At 29.7% G+C, this 17212-nt stretch overlaps 1 protein-coding gene across 1 annotated transcript in view; it reads right to left on the bottom strand.

Moving 5' to 3' along the window:
- Nucleotides 1–13193, bottom strand: part of LOC145314922 (uncharacterized) — a 45201-nt gene extending 32008 nt beyond the window's left edge. The window contains exons 1-2 of the mRNA XM_080154998.1: nucleotides 13114–13193; nucleotides 7427–7476 (exon numbers count right to left, since the gene is read on the bottom strand). Coding sequence (XP_080011124.1) covers nucleotides 7427–7476; nucleotides 13114–13129 — 66 coding nt within the window. The 5' untranslated portion in view covers nucleotides 13130–13193. The remainder of the gene's footprint in view (nucleotides 1–7426; nucleotides 7477–13113) is intronic.
- Between the last annotated feature and the right edge of the window lie 4019 nt (nucleotides 13194–17212).

Genomic DNA, 17212 nt, shown 5'->3' with positions numbered 1-17212 from the left:
GTTTACAAAACAGCAGTCTTATCACACTTCAAACAAGGACAACGATAAATCAAAGATACATAGCTGTAATTTTTAGTGTGGAAGAAAATTTGGAAATCATAAGATAGACATGAAAAAATAGATAGCATTTTAGATATATACAGAAAAACAAAGACAGACAAAAATAACTATAAAGAATACAAAGACGTCCAAATATTACTGAATTTAGACTTTTAAATGTTAATCGTAAGAGAATCTGTAGAGATACTACGCAAGCAAAACTGTACTGCATCTAACAACAACTGCAATGAAATGCACTGCACATTATTATTCTTACTTCATAGGCTGCAATTTTATATATTGTTACGCTCTAGGAGGCATTTTTAGTAGCGGATCTACTTTATATGATATACAATGTGTCTTTGTAGTGAAGATGTTTTTTTTTAATATTAGGGAATCTTACTAATTATCAAGGGATGATTTAAGGCTTTTTTTACTTTTGATATTGGGATGGTTTTAGTTCACATTTCTGTCTCCCTCCAATTCTTTGTTTGAATTCATATAAGGAGCTCCTAGAAGCTACTCCATGATATAAAGTAAGGTTTTTGTTTCAAGATAAGTATCTTTGAGTGTGACAAGTTGTAATTTTTAGAAAAGCTTAATATATGATGGCTTGGGTTGGTGTCAGACAAGTTGGAATTTAATATTTGGAAAGGGTTTATAAAAGTTATCAAAAACCACTACAAGACCTTAAAGTAGCTTCCATAAAAATCCTAACACACTAGGCAATTCCAATTAGACTAGAGGTAACAAAGACTATTGCTTCATATAATGACATATTGTGTAAGAATACAAACTATGTAACAGGGTTTAAAAACCTTTGCTTCTACCTAATGTTATTATCCTTGTTAATAATTGATATATGCTACCAATAAAGGTACTAAGAAAGAGGGGTAATAAGGCTCCACCAATAAAAATATCCTGGGAGAACTCTGTAGACCTGCTATTGGGTAGAAACTGTACACATTTTGGTATGAAAGGCCTTATTTTTTTTATTTCTTCCCAATAAAAAAGTCGGCTATAAACGGTCGAATTTCTTAATTAAAACCCATAGATCAATTAGTTTCCATAGCTTTCAAATTTCGTTCGGACGGGTGTTAGTGACACTACTCCTTAACTTTTTATAGATTTTTATACATTTAAAAAATAAGAAAAATACTATTAAACTTAGATAATAAAATACGAGTCTATTTCCTTTCCATTTTTATAAGTGCAATTTTTATTTTGAAATTAATTGTCATGATGCATTTTTTTTATTTTTTATTTTGTTGGTTCATATATTTTAAGGTGTTGACGCAATAATACCCTCTAATAAAATCAAAACCCTGTATCCGAATATTAAGCATTAATTGTTCTAAATGTTGACGAGATCTGAAAGTACATACCACGCACAATCTATTTAATATTTTAGAAGTATCTTCTATAAACTAAAGGAATACAGTTTATACTCAGGTAGTTAACATATGATATACCAGTTTAAAAAACAATTATTCGGTATCTTTTTTTAAGATAATGTTGCAATGTAGTCTTAATTTTATCATATAAAGTAAAAATAATAATAATAAAGTAATTGCAAAATTTTTTTGTAATGTTTAAAAACTATTTTAATTACTAAAAGAATCTGATAATATAGTTTTAGTCAATACTGAATAAACGATGATAAATTCTTTTAAAAACTATGTAAAAGTTCCTCTTTGATTGTGACAAATTGTTTTACTATACATTATTCTTCTTGTCTCATAATTCTATTATGCTACCATACAGATATTTGCTTTTGTACAGTGCAGTCTTTCATACCATCAATATATAAGGAGAAAGATAAATATTCTGAAAAACTAAAAGCTAAACATGAAAATGATACCATTTCTATATACCACCTTGCAGTCGCATAATTTGAAGTTGGCCTTAGCCCCAGACTCTAAAAGCGACAATTTTAAAAGTCCCAGCCATTTAACTGTAAACGGCTGAAAACTCCTATTTAGAATCTACAATCAACTTAACACATATACTTTTTTCAGCCCCTGGCAGCTATAAATAAACACATATGCATAACAAGTGAGTGAAGGTTGTATAAAATGCATTTAAATGACATTGATATCAAATTAAAGGCTTTTTAATAGGGTGTTTTTTATTTTTATTTTTTTATTTAAAATATAAAACACAATTGAAATTAAATGAAAACAAATATTAAAAATGCATTAAATGACATTGATATTAAATTAAAGTATTAATAAAAAGTAAATCAGAATTTGAATTGTCGGTTACAAGTTTTTTAACAAATCAAAAAAATTAGAAAATACTCTAATATATAGTATGAGCTTTTTTGTCTTTAGCGAAGGATCTCGCTGTCAATGAATTTACAATAAATAACTAAAATACACTGTGCCTTTATATATCATTCTAAACTATGCAATTTGAATTATTTGCAAATCAATAAAGTTAACAATGCATAAAGTAGACCTCAACTTTTTGCAATATAATTTATATCCTTATATAAAAATAACAGGATGACTGTATATTTGTGTGTCTGTCTTTAAAGAAGGATTTTGCTAATCGCTCCTTTACAATAAAACTCCTCATAGGTCCTGGCAAGGTTTACAACTATTTTTGGGAAGGGTACCAGCACCCTTAAAACAGAAATCGCCCCTAGAAAAATATTACAAAAAAAATTAAATTTTCGTTATAAAACTTAAATTAAAAGGCTTCAAGGGGCACTTGAGAAGGTCTTAAATAAAATACAAATTAAAATGTATTCAAGAACTAAATAAAGTTAATACACAAGGTAATTAGTTAAATTCTTTATACTTTTTGCACAATTTCCTATTGTTTTTATATTGGTTTGACCACCATACAAAAGAAAATAAATTTGGATAATTTTTCTCTGACATTTTAGTTATCAAGGACAATTATGTTCATCTGTAGTAAACATTACTAAATTAAATAGAATAAAGTATGGACGGCCGCCGCACGTAAGCCACCTACAAGACTCAGAAAAATCAAACTTTTAAATATCTTAAGGGAGTCTAAACCTGATTCAAATAGGACAGTCCCTCTTTTTTTAAATTAAAAAGATTTTCAAAGCACCCAAACGGGTTTTAATTATTAGAAAAGGGGTAATGATACATTTTAAAATGTTAAAAACCATCCTAGGGCCTATAGGAAGCTTCACCTTAAAAAGGCATTTTAGAGTTAATTTCGATAGAAACACACACAAGATATTTAAGAGTAGCCCCGGATTTTAAAGGTCCGCAATAGATTGTGATATGTGATATAAATCTTTGACCACGCGAAGTGCTTCCTGTATTTTATACATTTTAAACTTTTAGAATTGTGGGACTGGGTGTATGTTGTTCAACAAGGATAAAAACATTCCTAAGTATCGAATCACTAAAAATCATTGATTAACAAACGGAAAAACTGAGTTATTGAGATGACGTCATAAAAACAAAACAAAAATGAGTTCTTTTGTCTATTTGACTAGATAAATTACATACTTAAATAGCAGCCGAGAAAATGACATTTCCCCCAAAGCATTACGGACTGACTGACAGATTGATGGACGCACAGACAAAGTGAATTATAGATTAGCTTCGCTACTTTAAAGTCGAAACATCCCTTTTTTTAAAGTGGTGCATTACAGACAGACTGACATGCAAGACTTTTTAAAAATTGGCCCAAAAAAGCTTAGCCAAATGAATTCCAGAAGTATCTAAAAAATGTAAGAATGAGATAAAAAGGGATTGCATTATGGTTTTGTCATTCGCAAAAAAATAAAGGTATTTTTCCCTTTATTTAGAACTAGCGGCTTCGCCCCTAGCCTATAGGGGCTTTGCCGTAAGAGGTAATTAAAGAAGAAGAAAAAATAATCACACCTGGAGATGCCCCTACAAATTCTAAATAATTTTTAAAAAATTAAGTACCAAAAAATAGCCTAAAACCACCACAGGACCAATAGGTATATTCCCTGAAGAGTAGAAACCGATCGGTTCAGTGGTTACCGAGATCTTAAGGGACGGACAGACGGACAGACATCATTATACTTTGTATTATAGATATGCGTGGATTCTAAGTCAGGGAAAAAATTGTTGTCAATTTAGGTTGCTGTTACCCGAGTCACTTATTGGTCATTTCGTTCATACAGTAAGAGGGTAGGGGATGAGGTAAAGTGGGTGGAGGGGAGATCGTTATTTTAGCCCGCTACAAGTTTCACTTTAATTGATTACATGGTAAGATCCAAGTTATAATAATTCCATCAATGGGCACCTAAAACAGTTTCAATACTTGAAGGGAAAAAATGTGTTTATCCTAAATATATATTTTTTTTTAATTGATTATGAATCAATTTCTAGTTTAACTATCCTTGTTTTAAAAAGTAATGTTATTTTTTAGTTATGTTGCTAAAGCTAGAATAATCTTGATAGGCTTACTTTAAATTTAAGCTTTTGTTTCAATATGAACAGCTCAAACACGTAATTGATATTTAAGTTAACATCTGACAATTTTCAGTTAATTCCATGAATAAATGGTAGGAAATTTGAATCTTTCTTTCTTTCCCTTTTAAATTGTGTTAAGATCATTCAAGAAAAATAATTTAAATTCTAGCATAGCGTTAAATCTTTCAGAGGCTTTTAATATATCAAATTTACTTTTAAAAAGAAAGGTTTTCCAAAGTATTTTTTAAGAGCGATTCTACTGTAAATAAAAGCTATATCGGTCCAGTGGTTAGCAAGATCTTTTGCTACAGACATATTGCTTTTAGATATAGATCAGTTTCTTTACCTATTCATTTATCCGAATTTAAACTAGAGTTATAACACCATTTGGTAAGCTATATAAAAACAGAAAGCAGTGTGGCTTAAAATAATCAAAATTTTTCTATAAATTTATTACAATAATACACGGCACTGGTGTTGAAAAGTGACTATCCATAGAAAAACACACAGCTCAAAAGTAGGAATATATTTTGTTCATTATAATTAGTGAATTATGCATTTTGGAGGTGTATCTAGCCACCCTTTGGCAACATTAAGGAAGGATAAATCCCACATACACCCCTATACAGTATACACCCCCTTGAAATACAGCCTAGTATATTGATTAATTGGGTGGCCACCATCTACATGACAGTGGTTCAATCCTTTTTTATTTCAATTCAAAATCCTAAATTTATTATCTGTAAGCTTGTTGGTTTTAAGCCACACCTGTCAAAATAATATGATCTTTGACATATTCATTATACTAGAGTTGGCTCGATATAATTATCTCCCTATTGGCTAGTTTTCTATATGCATATCTATTTCTCAATAAATCTAATTTCCTCACCCGGCATTACTATCTAAAAGAAAGTAAATATTTAACAATTTAAATGATTTTTAAAAGATTTTTTAAAATTATATTTTTTTCTTTACATTACCATCACCAAAGGGTTAATGATGATGATTACAATTTTAGTTTAATATTCGAACACACAAAATGTCGCCACAATCGAATTCTTTTAAAACATAGTTTTCTTAAATTTATCATATTATGAATTTAAATTTTCTTTTTTATGATTAGAAATTAAATACATCAATATAAGGTAAATAGCAACACGAAATGAAAAAAATGAATTTATTTTTAATAAAGTAAAATAATGGGTCTTATCGTTCTGGGCAATGAGAGTTTATTATGGATTATTGGAGCACTATGAGTTTTAATCATATATTCCTTGGAAAACTTGAGCTCGTTTATAGACATTTATTTCCTATATAGATCTGACATGGATCTTGAAGCAATTAAGCAGGCCGTTTTGTACATGTTAAAAATTGGAAGATTTCATTAAATAAAAGTAATCGCAAATATACTTAGTAAATAACATTTACGCTTGGTTACTCAACACCCTCGCACACTCACACACACACACACAGACACATACCCACACACGCACAGACACATACACACACACACACACACACAAATGCACATGAATATAAACAAATAGACACATCATTATGTAATTAGATCATTAAGAGAGGAATAGCTATTCTGTAAATAACATTTAACTCTTTTGAAATAAATTAAAAATTATTTAATCATCTAGTTTTACTTTAAGTTAGGTTAAATTGTATGGGGTAAAGAGTACTCCAGCAGAAAAAATGAACAGTATTATGTAATACAGTTGATAACTAGAATAACACTGTTTTTGATAACTGTTTTGTTTTTTGCTTATTAGAACAGAGCATAAAAAGGTATCGTTTTAGAATTAATAAAGAAAAGCTTCTTTTTTTCAAAACGTATAGAATTAATCAAAAAGGTGAATGAAATTCTTATATATATAACCTTAATGTCACAGAAAAAGGTCTAAGTAATTCTCATGTATTTTTTTACAATTTCTTTGCTCCGTTCCCATGAAAATTTTTAACAATAGAAAATTTATTCTTTTATAAAGGGACAATTTCTAACATTGGTTTATTAAAACTAGCAGCTAGAGGGCACTGGAGAGAAGTAGGAAGGGTCGACCCTCCACTTTTCATTTTAGTTTTTAAAATAAAAGGAAAAGACGAGGAGAGGGTGGGGATATTTTTCAATGAGCGATTTCTTTTGGGATTGTGGTGGTATCATACCTCAAAAAGTTATGAACCTTCCATTATATGTGAAGTTATAAAGCTTCACTGTAAAGATTAACCATATCGGTTCAGCGGTTAGCGGTATCCTTCGATAAAACACACAGAAACACAGATAGACAATTGTTACTTCTATATACTTCTATAAGGGATTATTTATCGAAGACATAAAATCCAATCTCCTGATATCAAAGATTGATTATATGTGGACATATTGATAGATCATTTTAATTGATTTAAAAAAAAAATAGAAAACAGAGTCTACTTTTGAATACAGTTATGGCATCAATGATATAAAAATATATATAAAAATTAATCATTACTTATGTAATAAAATTCCGTTCTTTTTCCTTAAAATAATTAGTACCTTTAATGTCATTTTAATTATTTGGAGTACTTTTTATTTGGTAGATTTAGTTTGTTGCACAAAAATTTATATTTATCTTCTAAAAATTTCTTTATAAAATAATTATGACTGTCTAGGTTGGGGATAGAAAATGACATAAAACCATCCAAATAGACAATTTTATAACATGGATAACGAGATCTTAACAAACAGTCAAAAACTAACTTTTTATACAGTGACGTGTGTTCTTTTACTAAATTGAAAGCCTTATTTCGCCACTTACACCTGACAATTATATTGATTATGAATATTTAATTCTCTTCATTTGCTTAAGGAGTTTTGATTTCTGTCAGGGGTAAGTGGGTTCAATTAAGCAATACTTTTTGTTAGCTATTAGTAGTGCAGCTATTCTACAATACGTTATTATAAAACTTTTTACCTGGCCAATCACAAACAGGATTCCACAAATTAATACGGGGATGGAGAATTCTGAAACAAATATTACAAATAAATTTGATAAGTTGGTACAAGCAAGCAGTGCCCTAACTTCTCAACCAATAATCGAATCTTCAGAATTGGTATTTTTTCATCATCATTGGGAATTTACATCCATTTTTCGACTATTGTCATATCCGACGACGAGATTCCTTTTTTCAACCTGGATATATAATTCCATATTTATATCTATCCTTTTATATAAAACTAGCGGCTACGCCCCTAGAGGCCTCTAGTGGCACTTTAAATGTTTTTGTTAAAGTTAATTTTTTATGTACGATACCTCTTTTTTTGACGGTGAAGTCTCCCATAAATTTTTAAAATTTCGATTTTTTTGTCATTTCTCTTGGGAGGGTGGTGGTACCCTCCCCCAAAATAGTTATAAACCTTCCCGGGACTTATGAGAAGCTACCCTGTTAAGGAGAACCCGATCGGTTCAGCGATTAGCGAGATCCTTCGGTACAAACACACAGACAAACACACAAACACACAGACATCCTGTTACTTTAGTTATATAAAATAGGGTAGGTTTTTTTTGTCTGAAGCTTAAGATTTCAATAACTACTAAACTGATTGCGCTCTCCTTTTGAAAGAAGCGTCACATAGATCATAGGATAAGTTTTGGCTTGGTTTAAGGCTTTCCCTTCGAATACAGAGCCCTTGAATGCTAGAGGCCTCCCGCTAGTATATGTGTATATTATTATATTCTTTGTTTAAATAGATAAGCCTACACTATATCAGCAATTAATGGATTGTATTGTTGGTCGGTAGATAAGTAATACACTTTTACAGTCCCGTACGTTGTATTTTACAAGTATGTGTTAATTTGGTATCAAAATATGTACTTAGAGATAAAAAATCGTAAAGTTTTAGATTTGTTTTAAGGGTGAGCGTCGATGTGAGGATGCCTAAAATTTATATGAAAAATCGTGCACAAATAAAAAAATTCTCTGAAAAGCACAATTTTATATATTCAGCCTTGTTTAATAGACATCAAATATACTTTAGAACTGTAATAATACTAACGTCTGTACCTCAAGCATCTAGGGATTCTAGTTTTTGAAGTGAGACAGAGTGGGAAAGAAAAAAAGAACACAGTAATAGTGTCTGACTGATTATGACGTAACAAAAAAAATTAGCCAATGAGAGGCCACTATAAATTTTACCATTGGTCAATAACGGCCTCTAATTGGCTAATTTTTGTTTGTTACGTCATAATCAGTCAGACACTATTACTGTGTTCGAAAAAAAGCTTAAAAACATTTTTAGACATAAATCTAGAAGTTAAAAACCTCCTTAAACCACTCTATGATCTATTAGAAGCTTCACTATAATTGAAAAAAGTCGATTTTTTTTTAAATTGTTGCTTCAGGATTAATTAAAGTATCCTAAATGACTGGCGCAATATCAAAATAAAATCATGACTTAAAAAGTTTGGCAGGAAAATAAAAAGGGGTACCACGCATCATTTGGGGATAAATGAAAGTGTTCACGTCGTATGGGGAATTTTTGTAGAATAGCTGCTCCACAAATTTCCATTTATGAATCCATCTGTCTATCATCAAGTTAAAATTGTTCAAAACTGCTATTGGCTGATTAATAAATTCTTAATTAAATATCAGTTTCCTATTTTTACTTTATTACTTTTCAGTTACCTAGCTGAGACTATTGTAATTAAACCCCTGTAAAATAGCCAAAACAACTCCCCTACATCAGAAAACTTCCCAAAAATGCAACCTTTAACACCTGTAACAGATGATTATTGTGAGCCTTGCTATTTTATAAGTTATCACTTTGCTAAACTGTATGCATACCCATATTATATGTGACACTGATGTATGATTAGAACGCCAACACCAAGGATGACAACACCCATAAGTAGCAAAGCAAATATATTATAATAATAACACAGCAGAAGGAAGACTTATATAGAGTAAATAATTTCTTATTGTACAGTAAAATCTTTTGAAGTAACAAACAGACAAATTCTTTCAAAAAAAAATATGCTACTTGGTTTGAGGAATCTTCTCAAAAAAGCAGGGATCGGAAGCCGCGCGTAAGCCGCGTGTAAGCCTCAGTGAAATCTTCATGTTATCACTACAAAATACAGCTGGATGTATAAAACTGCTCTTTTGCAGACAATCCTTCTTTCCGAAATTTCTTTTTATGCTCACAAGCAGGTTTAAAACTGAGGCTTATGCGCGGCTGAGGCGCGGCTTCCGAACCCTGCAAAAAAGTTAAGGAACCTTATCAGAAAAGCCAAATTACCATAAATTTTAGACGTCTCTCTCATTTACTAGCTGAGTAAATCATTATGTTCTCGAAAGGCTGGCGTACAGAGTTATAGAGTAGTTTAGCTTCTGATAAATGCAGTAGTAGGAAATAACATTAAACGTCAAGACTTATACAAAGAACAGGTTTTAAACAAATACACATTGACCCTTATCATTGATACATTTATGGATTTAAACAACGTTGACAACATCCATAAGTAGCGAAGCACAAAAAATCGTGGATGAAAATACGTAAAAGTCGATTGAAAGTGTACTTATTAAAATCAAGAATAGATTTATAGGAGAAAATAAACACGAAACCTTGTTTTATTTTTAATGATGACGACGGACAAAGTAGATTACATGAAAGATTCTCATAACAATGAGAAAAATTATTTTGATACTGATATCCCAAAAAAGTTCGAAAATTGGACCAAAAACACCAAATATATGGGAAAATATGTAAAACATATAAAAATAGCCAAAAACCTGATAAAAGGCAGTCTGACCGCCATGGTTGTTTTCTTTAAACGACGGGAAATTTAATTTTGATATCTATAACTGAAAAAATTTTGAAAATCGGACCATAAACACTGAAGATATGGAGAATAATGTGAAAAATATAAAAATAGCCTAAAACCTGCAAAAAGGCAGTCTGGCCGTCAGGGTTGTTTTCTTTAAACGAAGGGAAATTTAATTCTTATATCTTCAACTGAAAAAATTTTGAAAATTGGACCATAAACACTGAAGATATGGTGAAAATGTGAAAAATACAAAAATAGCCTAAAACCTGCTAAAAAGCGGTCCGACCGCCCTTGATGTTTTATAGTTAATTGCGCTTCTTAATAATAGGAATGTTGTCAAAAAATTTCAGCTGTCTATCTTTAATAGAAGCCGAGAAAATCACGTTTCCCCTATTCTGTCTCACACGGACGGACATTTCGAATTATAGAGTAGCTTCGCTACTAAAAAAAACAAACAATGCAAATAGAAGGAGACATTATGCGTGTCTGTCTATCGTCAAGATCTCGAAAACTTACAGTCAGATAAGTAGATAGGTATTATGCTACTTTTGGTAGTTTAATACAAAAAAAAATCTTGAATTCAAACAAACACCTTTAAAATTTATGGATAACTTAATAACGAAAAAGTCTATAAGTTTGTCTGTAATAAAAATAGTACTCTATTTTCAGGGAAGCTTACAAAAACAAGCTGTAATAGCTCAACTTTATAATCAGATTTGAATATGTGTTTGTCAAAAAAAGTAAATGCATACATTTATTAATTAAGTATGCTATGCATTTTCTTACATTCACATGGTAGTTGATAAAAGGAACAAAATCAATAATGATAATTTTGTGCTTTAGTAATAAATTACAGAAAATACAATGTAAATGATGTAAAGATTATATTACATTTTGATTATTTGCTTGTTTCTTTATTAATCTTACATGTTACACTATTTATTTCAAAGGGTATTGTTGTTGAATTGTATTAGAGATAAAAGTGTACTGTAAGTTAATGTTTATACAGTTAGGGAGTTGAATCCATTTTTATAGAAGCAGAAATATAATCTATGATTATGGTTTAGACCCTCTAAAACTGTAATCTACCCTTCCACTTTCCCCTCTCTTGGTGAAGATATCTTCAACACCGATACGATTTTTGAAATATAAGATTCCACTTTTGTCTCTTAAATTTCAAAAATCATATCGGCGTTGAAGATATCTTCACCAAGAGAGGGGAAAGTGGAATCTTAAATTTCAAAAATCGTATCGGCGTTGAAGATATCTTCACCAAGAGAGGGGAAAGTGGAAAGGTAGATTACAGTTTTAGGGGGGTCCAAACCATAATCATAGATTATATTTCTGCTTCTATAAAAATGGATTCAACTCCCTAACTGTTATAGGGATTTGGGAATAAGAAAATGGAATATAAATAAATATTTTCTGTATTTTATCGTATCAACAAAATTAAGTGTTTTTGAGAACAGAACAGTAGATGAAACATTGTAAAACGACTGAAATCTAACACTTTAATTATATTTGATATTTCACTTTTTGTGGAATAAGTGGTTGCACCTCTAGTGTTAAGGGGTTCTCTTTTCAAAGATTTGCTTACTTAAACCATCCCTACACTTAAATCTTAAAATAAAAAAGCCTAAAACCACTCTGGGATCTTTTGAAAGCTTCCTTAAAATGTAGAATTTTAGAAAGAAAAAAAGGTGTAAAATCGCAACTTGAACATATTATAGGATGAATAATATCCTATTGGCCTATACCTTTATCTCTGGATAAGGCACGTTTAGTGGTTTTAATTCATAACAACACAATAGGAAGTAGTGCAAAAACTAGTAAATATATAAGTGAATAGGTTCGAAGGATCGTGCTTTTATATAGAACAAGTCACCTTGCTCTAGCTTCTACTGTAATCGAATTTAAAACTCTCAATTCACATTTTTGTTATAAAATCCCGATGGAGGGAGGTTCTTAGGGCTAGAGCCCTCCAGAGGTAATTGAGAGAAGAGAGAGGGAGGGTTAATCGACCCTTTACTTTCAATTCTAGTTTTATAAGATTAAGTAACAATATTTAAGGGTGTGGATTTTTTATTTTCAGAGACGATTTCTCTTGGGGGGGGGGGGGTGGAAGTAACCTCCCCAAAAATAGTTATAAACCTTCTTTGGGTCTATGAAAAGCTTCTCTATTCAGCAAAATCTTAAGGCACATTATCACATACATACAAACATTCTGTTATTTTTATAAATAGATTCACAAGAAGCATAACAGTATCCAATAAAATAACTAAAGTTATTTTAAAACAATATGAATTATGTACACTAAGATATATAAGTTTTCCGGAATTTTAAAGTTAGGGGGAGATTTGAAATCTGCATCAAATTTTGAGGATTTTTTATAAAATTCGTTTTTTCTATAATTCTTTATCTAAAAGCGGAAAGTTAATTAATTTTGGCATCTGTGATTGGTGGATTTAAAAAATCTACGCTCTGATTGGATGGCGTACATCATTCAACCAATTAGAGCGCAGGTAGTTTAAAATCCAACTATCCTACTGGTCAAAATTAATTAACTTAAAATGCATTTCCGCTTTTAGATAAAGAATTATACAAAAAACGAATTTTATAAAAAAAAATCCTAAAAATTTGATGCAGATTTTAAATCTCCCCCTAACATTAAAATTCCGGAAAACTTATATATCTTAATGTACACAATGCCTCTAAAACGTATTTCTTATCAACATAAGAATGTAGTCATAATGTGACAATTTCTATTTTGCGGCATTACAGACATACAGACAAGGACAGCTTCAGAAGAGCAACGAAATAATTAGTTTTTTTACCTGAAGACGAAAACATTTTAATTCCATTTTCTAGAATTTGATCTATAAAAACATTTTCATACTTTTTTCTTTACATTTCTGAAATTAAATCATTATGATATTGTTTCAATTAAAGTATTACAGCTAAATATAACAAGCTTACAATAATTTAAATAAAAAAATTATGTTTCTTAGAAGGTTTTGCTTAATATTCCCTGAGAAAGTCAATTGAAAACAACAGCTCCTTAAATTTAGACAAGAAACATTCCTCCTCTTTTTTTTTGATTGTCCACAAAACCTTACTCAAATTTCAAAATTAAAGTTGGAGTATTTTTTAAAAACAATTGGAAGATTTTTAAAATTCTAATAAAAATTTTAAATCTGTCAAGAAGAGAAATAATCACTGAGGGAAAGGGAAAAAATTTAAACCATATTAATATGAAAAGAAGTTTTTACTTATAATTATTTTCTGATTTAAAAATTAACAATGTATTTTTTCTAATCACTACAATTACATGGCACCACTCGGAAATAAAGAATGAGCAATCGCTTTATCCTTTATTTCCTTTGATAAAAATACTCATTTCTTGACATGGTAGTGATTAGAAATAATACATTGCATTGTTAAGTTTTTAAACCAGTCAATAAACAAAGAAGTTACATTCATGCTGGCTAAACGTCTCTGTAGAATAGACAGACAGACTCGCCAAAATACCCAATTATAAATTTACGCCACTTAGCTTAGACATGATAAATACATAAAACATTAAAAACACATGTATAGGGCTAAAACTATATGCTTCGCAAATCTAGCACAAACCATCCTTGTTTTAAACAACTTTTCTTTAATTATCAAAATTGACAAATTTAAAGCAATATCTAAAGTATATAAAGTACACGAAATAATAAATTATAAAAACTATTCATCGCATAATTAGAAGTGTACAAATCATAAAAAAAAGCACTCACACACACACACTTTTGATTTATTGATAATATATTAACAAAAATAAGTTTTTAAAAGAGATTTCACATTAGAGAAATAAATTTAATATACAATTAAATTATGCTAACAGTCTGTAAATTAATATTTCATGCAATACTAGCGGCTTAGTCCCTAGCCTCTAAGGACTTTGTCCCAAAAGGTTTGATCAACCTAGTTTTTTTGTGGGGGGGGGGGGTTATTTTCATATTTTGGCTTAAAACCATCACAGGACCAATAGGTATATTCCCTGAAGAGTTTAGTGGTTACTAAGATCTTAAGCTTCAGACAGACAGACAGACGAACAGACAGACGGACAGACAAACAGACAGTATTACAAATAATATTTTTGAATTAACTATTATAAGACTTACAGCACTTGAATATTTTTTCATAAAAATGTTTTATTTATTTCCTTATGTGGATCTTTTCATAATAAAATCTATTCAATCATTTAATTATAGCTTTGAGTTTTGCTATGATTAAATTTGTACAGTATTTTTTTGAATTTAGTAGATTTTTTAAGCCTTTTATTAACAAAATGGCAATAAAGTCAATAAGTTATGCAGCCTTTAAACAGAAAATGGATAGAAGTAAAAAGTAGGGTTGGGCCGGATATACGGTGTGGCCGGATATCCGGCCATTTTCAATATCCGGCCGGATACCGGATATTGAAACTATCCGGCCGGATATCCGGCTATAACTTTTTTATATTTTACACCAAAAATCTCTGCTTTTTAAAATTTTAAATGGCTATTATTTTCTTATTATTGAAGCTAGAAAAACATTTTTTGAATATGTTTATCTTTATGTAAATTTTATATATGAAATCTCAAAAGTTTATTAATAATTTTTTTTTGCTACTTTAATATCTGGTAATTTATCCGGTTATCCGGCATTTGAAATCAGCCGGATATCCGGTATCCGGTATCCGGCCAAAAAAGTATCCGGCCTAACCCTAGTAAAAAGAGTAAAAAGCAAAAACAACCAAATCTGTCATTTGAAACTTAGATTTATCCATTACATAAAATAAAAATGTTATCGAGTAGCCGTCCACTTCTAAGGAAGTTTGAGGAAAATATGTTATCGGTGATTGATCAATAACACTCTTGATGTTATCATTGTTTAAAGTATTTAACCAATAGTTACACCAACATGCTCGAAATACTCATAGAAATATATAGGATACCTATTTAATATATTCATATTTTGGTACCTATGTGCTTAAGGTTTATGTATGTATCTACTAAATTGAATATCTAAACAATATCTAAATTTGATCGATTAAGTTCTTCTTTTCAGGGGAGCTTTCAACTCTTTCGAGGGAGGTAAGATCAACCTCCTAAAGATAATATTTCAAAAGAAGAAATTTGTCAAATTAGACAAAAAAAATATATTCATTTACTATTTAGTTTAAAACAAAATAAAAATAACAATACAAAAACGGTTTAATTTACACTTTTGATACAATTATTGTGAATTATTATAGATTTTATTGTTTACAAATTATAGGGATTTGTTTTATAACAAGAACTATAATGTTTATACAAAGCACAGCAAGTAATTAGTCGTATAAGTTTAATTTTTCCTTTTGGTTACTTACAAATTTGATACCCTTTTTCTAAATAGAAGCCTAGTTGTTTAAATTTTAGATAAATGAATATCTTAAAAGCTCAAAAAGTAGTCGATTTATAAATTATTTATACCTTCTGATAGTTATTATTACGCCTAACTTATGTTGCAGCTAAGTAACTTACAATGAAAGACGAACCACGGACTACCTATAGTTAAATAGAAGCTTCGCTACTATAAAAAACAATGTCCACTATAGTGTTAATTATAATTAGTTTTAAAGAGACAGTTTCCGTTACATAAAACAAAAGAAACAAAACAAGGATGTAAACTTCCTTATGTGACGAAAGTAAAAATGGAGGATTGTTTTCATTTCGTCTATATTAAAACATACTGAATTTGAAGCAATTTTAAAACATATTAATTTTTCTTTTACATTTCTAATAGTTATTTATCGCATCGTATTATACCACTAGTAAAATGTAGGTTTTTTAGCCACAAAGAGGAATACTCTGGAAATCCGAACTGATATCATTTATTTATACCTATATAGAGAGCCCCACGTCTTTATTTAAATCATAAGTGCATAGCCTAAAGAATAAATTGCATTTGAACTTGAGTATATTTTTTTTTGAAAAAAAGCTGTAAAAATGTGTTTTTAACCTAAGAAATTCAAAATAAAAAATCCGCAAATCAAAATATAAAAAATCTGGGAAGCTTTTTAGTAATAAAATTCATTCTTAGTGTGTGTTTCATAAATAACCACATGCCATATTTTGAAATAGATCATTTAAAAGCTCTAAAACAATTTGTGTTACTTGTGAAAGAAAAGGCAAGAATTACCAAGATTAAGAGAAAATGAAACATTGTTTGTTCTTGAAAATCTGGTGCAAATGAAGGAACTAACAGGTCGTTGTAATACTTGTATAACATATTTATAAAACATAGGTATTTGTAATTATGAATTATAAATTCAAAGTGATGTGTCTATTAAAAGCAAAGCTGTTCTAAAAATAGTGTCGGTCTGTTTGCCCATCCATATAGTTTTTTCCCTGTTAACTTAGGCATGTTAGAATTGTCTTATTGATTTCAAACTTTGCATGGTGATTCCTTTAGTAGTTAAGTATTTATTTAGAAAACGTAGAAACTGTATAATCGTTACCAGAATGTCCGTACTCAGCTTTTCAACAAATTTACTCCAATTTTGTTTTGACATTTAAAATATTTACATATATTATAATTATTCTCTAAGTGTTTATGTTCCTTTGTCCTAGTAACCTATTCCAGTATGAGAATCTGAATTGCTATAATAATTTTTTTGAAATCTTTATATACTTTGAAATTTATTTTAAATTTTGAATGCCATCTTAGTTAATTAAAAGTATTTCTATACAAAAAAACAAATATTATTGTGGATTTAAAAGAACTTTATATAAAATAAATGAATAAAACTTGTTGAAATGATGTTAGATTTTTGGAAAATAGAGGGTTTTATTAGGTATAAAATATAAAAATATGAAAAAAATTAGGCTATGCACTAATGATTTAAATAAAGATGTGGGGCTC

The sequence above is a fragment of the Acartia tonsa genome, chromosome 3 (assembly GCF_053477335.1).
Source record: "Acartia tonsa isolate MP-2025a chromosome 3, ASM5347733v1, whole genome shotgun sequence".
Taxonomy (NCBI): domain Eukaryota; kingdom Metazoa; phylum Arthropoda; class Copepoda; order Calanoida; family Acartiidae; genus Acartia; species Acartia tonsa.
Note: the sequence above shows the minus strand (reverse complement) of the source record. Positions and strands in the feature narration are given on the sequence as shown.